Source organism: Rhea pennata, chromosome 2 (assembly GCF_028389875.1).
Source record: "Rhea pennata isolate bPtePen1 chromosome 2, bPtePen1.pri, whole genome shotgun sequence".
NCBI classification, from domain to species: Eukaryota; Metazoa; Chordata; class Aves; order Rheiformes; family Rheidae; genus Rhea; species Rhea pennata.
Window position 1 is genome coordinate 36,329,842 of NC_084664.1, and position 6,981 is coordinate 36,336,822.

Genomic DNA, 6,981 nt, shown 5'->3' on the forward strand with positions numbered 1-6,981 from the left:
GGGAATTGCTGTTTCATCTGAGATGAGGTGGATGCACACACAGCTCTTCTTCTCTTAGCTCGGTGCAGGTCAGGCTGTCCTGCAAGCCTATCCTCAGTTAGCCTGGGGAGGGGCAGCACAACATCTCTTCATGCTGATGCTCCCTTTGCCCTTTGTATCCTCAGCCTGAGCTATGTTGACTACTAACTTACTTACTTACATGGTATAAAGCTGCTGCTTTCTAAAGTATAGAAAAAAGAACTACTGGGAGAATAGCAAGATGCAGATGTGTTTCTCTTTCCCAGCTACATTGCTCAATTGTTCTAAAAATGTCATCCTAGGCTACTTGTTAGTCTAGAGGTCTCATCAAAGGGAGAACATGCCATCAAACAGCTCATGAAAAAGTAAAGTACAGTACAGCGCCAAGACCAAAATGCAACCCCTGGCCTTCCACCAGCAAATTATCAATGCTAGAAGTGGTGCAGGCAGGAGCTGAGAAGTGCTGAGAGATCCAAGCCATCCTACCGACAAGCAGGAACAGGATGGGCTCCTGCCTCTGCCCCTCTGAGTGACAGATGCCCTAGTGCTGCTGCCCCCATGCCCCATCCTTCCTGGGAGTCTGCCCCTCTTCTGCCTCAGGCACAGGGCATCTGTGCCAGGCCTGCAGCTGAGGTGCACTATTGCACTCACACAACATTTCCATGAAATTTCATGTGTGTAAGGGTTCAAAGCAGTAGGACACTCACAGAACCTCATGCCTTCAGCCTCTTTGTCTTTAGTTACTGCCAGAGACGGTGCTGTGTTGCTGGACTCCCTCGTAGCACGAGGGCTGCCAATGTCCTAATGCCTCCATCAATCGTGTGCTTGTGGCAACCTTAATACTACTTCTCTATTTGACCCCGTTCAGTGAATTTAGCTGAAGCAAAAGACATCTGCATACAAAATAGCTGAGCAAAAAAGCTTCTTTTTTTTTTCAGAAGTTTCTCAAAAATATCTAGGGTTTTCTGCCTATTTAAACAACTGCCCCCATGCATATGTGACACAGTGTGACCATCCTGAAAGATGTTAAACAAAATAGTGCACATACATAAAGCTTAGAGCAGAACTCTATAAAGAAAATCGAGCACATGGAGAGTAGCACTACATGGATGCCCACGTCCTCTTGTGTGTCCTGTTTGCACCATCTTTCAAGGCTAGAGAAATGACTGGAATCAACAAGGAACAATGGAAATAAAATACATGAGGTTACTAATTGTTCTACTGTTTCAACATAATATTTAATACAAAATTTTGATATATTAGTTACAGAGACAACTTACGAGTAGCGCTTGGTAGAAGAAGGCTTTTCCATTTACAAACACACATGACTCCTGCTAGTGGTATAACATGTACTTCCATACACCTGAAAGAACCTGTATTTTCTTCCCATTCACACGATCACAGAAATTATGATTAAAAAAAAGGCAAAATAGTTCAAAGCACAAAGTGCTTAACTAACACTTTGCTGTTAGTCAAAGAAACAAGCAAAACAGCTGCACTGAAAATGTCATGCAGATAAAATGATTGCTTTTGTGGAGTGCAACAGGGACACACCACATATGCACACACCAAAAGGAATCATCACATCTCAAAGGGGAAATTCAGAATGCAATTTAAACAGCTGAAACTTGCTGTGTAAAAGTTATTAGAAAACAGAGAAATGCTGTGCAGAGGTATAATCCCTAAGGCAGTCTTAGTTTTTGAAAAAGATCTTACTATTTTCTGCAATGCAGAATTCATATCCATAAACCCCAACTATACTTAATAAATAAAAACCTAATCAAGTACCTATCCAAGAGCCCTCCATTCCACTTCCCCTACAGCGTAGGCATTTTGCACATCAGGTCTTAAATGAGCAAAGCATACACTGAGCCCTGAATTTCCACACTTGGCTTGCTTACAAAAAGCAGTTAGTACTTCGTAGTTTTCTCCCACGCATATTAATACAAGCAATCATGGTTTTGCTGCCCTGCAGATACAACAACTATCAGCACAGTTATGTTCCATTTCTGCTCCAGGCTTGTCTTTTCTTCTTCTCTTTTATTCCTTCTTTACTTATATTTTCCACTGCAGACATTACCTTCCTTAGTGCAATTGCAGGGCAGTAGCACACCTTCAGACGGCAATGCAGAGTGCTTACCTCAGGCATACCTAGGGCACGCTGACCTCCATACCACCTGGATGGACCAAAAGTACTCAACTGAGTGTGTCTAAAACTAGACATACATCACACACATCAGCGCTACACTGCCGAGCTACAGAAGAAAAAACAGGCTAGATAAATAACTGAACACTCAGCAAAGCTCCTGTACATTCCCACCTAAAGCATAAAATCCATACAGTGCCACATAAAGAACAAGTGGGAAGAATCTGGGTTCTTTCATAGTTACAGCTTTTACAGAAGACTCTGTCATTTCCAGGTTAATGTTCGATGAAGCGAACAGCCTTTGCACGACACCAAATCTTCCTTTGTCAGCGAGGGAAGCCACTAAAGGATTGCTCAGTGCCAAGGTGCCATCAGTTGAAGCGATGTTAGGCTGTATTTATGAGAAAGATTAAGAGACACAGAGATGTTAAAATGGTTTTCCAAGCAGTGCTATTCCTGGCATCACATAGCTTGGTTTTCTCTTACAAAGCCATTGGAGTGCTTAGGAGGTGGTGAAAGGGCAGGAACTCCCTTACTTGGCCTCAGCATGTACAATGTACTCATCCAGAAGCAAAGCTCACCTCCCCAGAGCCATGTTTCAAGATGCTCCATTAATTTATAACTGCCTCCACTCTTGGTACCACTCTCTGGACCTTGGGGTTGAGTCTCAGGATGCCCTCAGGCCCATGCTGGGAATTACAGTATGAGAGAAACGTAAAAGCCTACAGTAAGCGTTGTAAGCATCAAAAGTTGAAGCCATTTAAAGGGACTCCCAAATGCCTCTCTAGATTCCTGCTACAATGATTGCAGAGGTGGATGAGTCATAACTCTGCCTAGAAAGGTGTTTTTGACTTACTGACTATAAAGGGAGAGCTGCTCCATAGACTGAAGTCAGATAATTGGAGCATATGGTTGGTTTTAGAAGAAAGTTAAACTCTAGCTGCAGCCTCTTTCCCCACAGTACCTGAGCAAGGGCATGCAACAGTTCCTAATGCTGGGACATAGCAAATGAGATGCACCTGTTACCTGTTGTCACGTCATGACCTGTTACTACTCCTCTGACAGCCTGAAAGGCAGCAGAGGAGAGGGCGCTGCCTTTCTCACCCATTCAGTGCTGTTACAGCTCATCTGCCCACCCTCTGCACTTGCCCTACAGCACACTCTACGGAGAAAGTTCTCTCCTATTCCCTCCTTCCCCTCATTCCAATTTCACTCACTGCAGTTTCACTAACTGTCACCTGTACTCTGAGCAACCAGTATTTTCCATTTTGCCTCTACATATTTAAAGGTTCTTACTATAATTTTTGTCACTGAGCTTTGAAGTTCAGAGCAAATGCCAACCCTGCCCCGTTCCTTCAGCAGTTTTAATGAATGGCCTCAGAGTTATGGAAATTCAAAATTTACCAAGGCCCAAAGACTGGTGGTACCGAAGTGAAACTTCTGGCAAATTAAAATCCAAGGCTAAGCTGCTATTTTCTTTTGCTCACCGCTCATGGAATCTTCTAAATATATTGATGCTTTAGAAGTCAGGTATCTGCAGTAAATTAACCTCATTGTTCGCCACTGTCAGACTCCAATCTTGCTTAACCAATGCCTACAGCTGAAATTCACACTGGATTTGAGTATCTTCTTTATTGAGTAAGAAACACAGCCAGCCAGAACACACAGTAATTACTGCTATTGGGGCTCACACGATACACAGTCACATTTTGGTTACTCACCAAACAACACAACACAGGGACAACCTGTAGATCACAGCAGGCACGCAGCAGGACAAGCGTGTAATCAGACAGCTCTGCAAAGGAGACATTATAATAGGGAAAGATGGTTTCCAGTGAGCACTGTAACAGGCTGACTGCTGGAAAGGGTACTTCTTAACAGCAAGATCTGTTATGGGGTTCTCTTGCTGTACAGTGAAAGACAAGATGTATTTTTGAGGGCCCTTCAGGTATAGCACCATGTGAAATGTGTTCAGGAAACCAAAGCAATTCCGAGTGCTCTGGGCAACACTCGGAAGAGGCTGATCCACCCCTTTCCTGTCAAACACAGTCTGCCTCCCAGTTTGCAGAACAGAATGGGGCAGGCAATGGTGCAAAACCCAACATTGACTATCCCTGCCCTTGAGAGGCTGGAGAAATTATTTGGGCCTCGAGTAAAACAAGATTCTTTGCTCTCAGCACTGACTTCAGCAGAAAACATGATCTAAGAGGAATCATAGAGCTGACCTCTCCTTGGGGAAGGAAGATGGAATAAATCCCTCTGGCACCCTTCAACTCTATGACTCAAAAGCTGTAATTCCTAATAGAAACAACAGGTATAAAGTGGCTTTTGATTCTTGATCCAGCTTCAGTTATGCCTGGACATCTGCAGTAGACATTATGTCCAAAGCCAGGTGGCAATGCAACACACTCAATTAACTGCACCCCGCTGTTGATAGCATTTGACAAGTGTTACTACATCAGTGGGTTCCTGTCTTCTCTTTCTTTGCATCTCTGCAAATGAGTTAAGCTTTCCTACCTGAATACTGTTCGTATATGCACACTGACATTTTGCTGCACAGTGCCACATGTAACTAATACCACACTGGACTCCTTTTTGTTATCATAATGTCAAATGCTTTATATATGAGAGAGAGGAGAAAAAGCTAGGAAAGAATATGCCTTGGATTTTGCGGGTGGCTTTTAATTAACACTGTGGTGCCAACTAGATTGCATGGATGGCATTTGTTTGACATTTACGTTTAACCACCTTTTTCAGTAGCAGCAAAACAATCCTCTAATTGCAGTGTCTCTATGTTAAATTCATTTTTGCTAAATATACTTTGCATCTCAACAATATGTGCTGTTACACAGAAGACAACACCTAATATGTAATCCTCAATATTCAGGTGCATAGAACTCTGGCATGCAACAAGAACAGAAATTAGCTTGCCACACTGAAATGCCTACTTTCAACGGAAACTAGAGTTGAGCAATCTTGAGGGAATGTGTATTTTACAAGCAAAATCTGTCAGTGATGGAGGACTGAATTTAATTCACAGCCAGAAACATCAGGCAGAGTGTACCATCCCCATAAAAAGGAACAGAACAAATTACACTCACTGAGCTCACCAACTGCTCAAAAAGAGCAATAACTGCTTTACACAGAGACAGCTTCTAGAAGGAAAAAAAATGGCTTTTATCTTCATTCATGGCATACCAGAGATTGCACTGATGAGGAGGTGAGCAGCTGAGAAGAGTTCATCATTCTGAAGCTGGTATTTCTGCAACAATAGCTCATCCTGTAATCTGCAGCCTAAGAGCTGCAAGAAGTCATCTAGTTCTTGCTGCTGTGCAGGTTTTAGCTCCTTCAGATCTGGCTTGTCTCCTGTGCAGATATCATCTAACTATAAGAAAAGAATAAGTAAAAGTAACTTGAAAGGAGAAATGTTCGTGCAATAAGGAATGCTAATTCTATTCTGAAATTACTTTTAGGAAGCAAGCAGAAGTTCCTTCATCTTACCATATCTTCCAGAGCAGCTACCATTTCTTCCTGGAGCAAGAGTTCATACAGGGTTTTATATATAGCTCTTTGTTTGTCTTCTGGCAGTTTCACAAATGGCTGGAACTGAGTCTTCAACCATGACAGATCTTTCCCAAGAAAGCAGTAAAAAGCTAAACTAAGTATTGCTACACAAATGCCAGTAAAAACAGTTAACATTTTTGCTATGAGTTTTAATAGCTAATTTATCACCACATCTTGACATCCTGACTTCCATCTGTGCAAGTCATAATGAAATGCTGGAACACATTTCATTGTATTTCCCTAATGAGTCAATGAAGCATCAACAAAAATCCTGAGAAAAAAAATAGCTACTAAGGATCAACACTGAGTGTTTGACATTTTCAATCTTTTAGTTATCAATATTTTAATGTTAATTTAATTAACCACTATGCATTTAATTTTAACATTGTTTCTCACTTGAAAGTTCATCTTCAGAGAAAGTTCATTAAGGCAGAATGAAGAATTTTATTCATAACCTTACTTCTCAACATGGGTTAATATGAATTACCAAGCCAAAATATTTTATGGCAAGCATATTACCAATAAGCTCAAAGAAAATAAGTTTTCAAGTCAACCATGCCAACTGGAAGACTGGAATGTGTTTTTCCACATTCCAAGAATACGGGCATGCAAGCATTCTTAACCTTGTTTAAAAGAAATTTCCCTTCCTGTCACTCTGGACAAGAAATGTACTCTCTTTAAGGATGTCTTTTATATCTAAAAATTCCTTTACTGGAAGAAAAGAAAAAAGAAGAAAAAAAAAAAAAGCCTGGCTATGGGCAGATTTTTTGTATCTGATGCAATTGTATGACTGCCTCTCCAAATAAAAGAGCAATAACACAGAGTAGGAAATCTACTTTAAATTACTTCAATAGAAACAATTTTTTTTTTAGTCCTTTTAAGACATAGTACTGGTTAATTAATTAAAGGAAATCTGCAAGTCTTCTAAGCAAGAAAGGCACAAAGGTATGTCAAGCTAAAACAGAAATGAAAACAGTGGCATAGTATTCTTTCATTCAAAAGTATTTTTTTTTAATCCACATAAAGAGATGCACTCATTCCTTTCCAATGAGTCTACACTACACAAGGACAACAAATAACTATTTTGACCATAATTAGTCTATTGAACAAGCCATGAGCAAACGGTTAAATTTAGAGATAACAAATGCAATATTCATCATTAGAAACAGCTGTAGGAATTATACCAAGAACGGATGAAAAAACAGAGTGCTGAGGCCTAGAATCACTTTTCACTTTTTCATTCCTCTGGGCTA

General features: G+C 40.9%; 1 protein-coding gene across 4 annotated transcripts in view; it reads right to left on the reverse strand.

Annotated features, from left to right (window-relative positions):
- Positions 1-1,231: 1,231 nt before the first annotated feature.
- GSDME (gasdermin E) overlaps positions 1,232-6,981 on the reverse strand; it is a 26,712-nt gene continuing 20,962 nt past the window's right edge. For all 4 annotated transcript variants that reach the window (XM_062569233.1, XM_062569234.1, XM_062569231.1 and 1 more), the window contains 4 exons: positions 5,666-5,793; positions 5,363-5,549; positions 3,886-3,959; positions 1,232-2,555 (listed from right to left, as the gene is read on the reverse strand). In XM_062569233.1, coding sequence (XP_062425217.1) covers positions 2,313-2,555; positions 3,886-3,959; positions 5,363-5,549; positions 5,666-5,793 — 632 coding nt within the window. In that variant the 3' untranslated portion in view covers positions 1,232-2,312. The remainder of the gene's footprint in view (positions 2,556-3,885; positions 3,960-5,362; positions 5,550-5,665; positions 5,794-6,981) is intronic.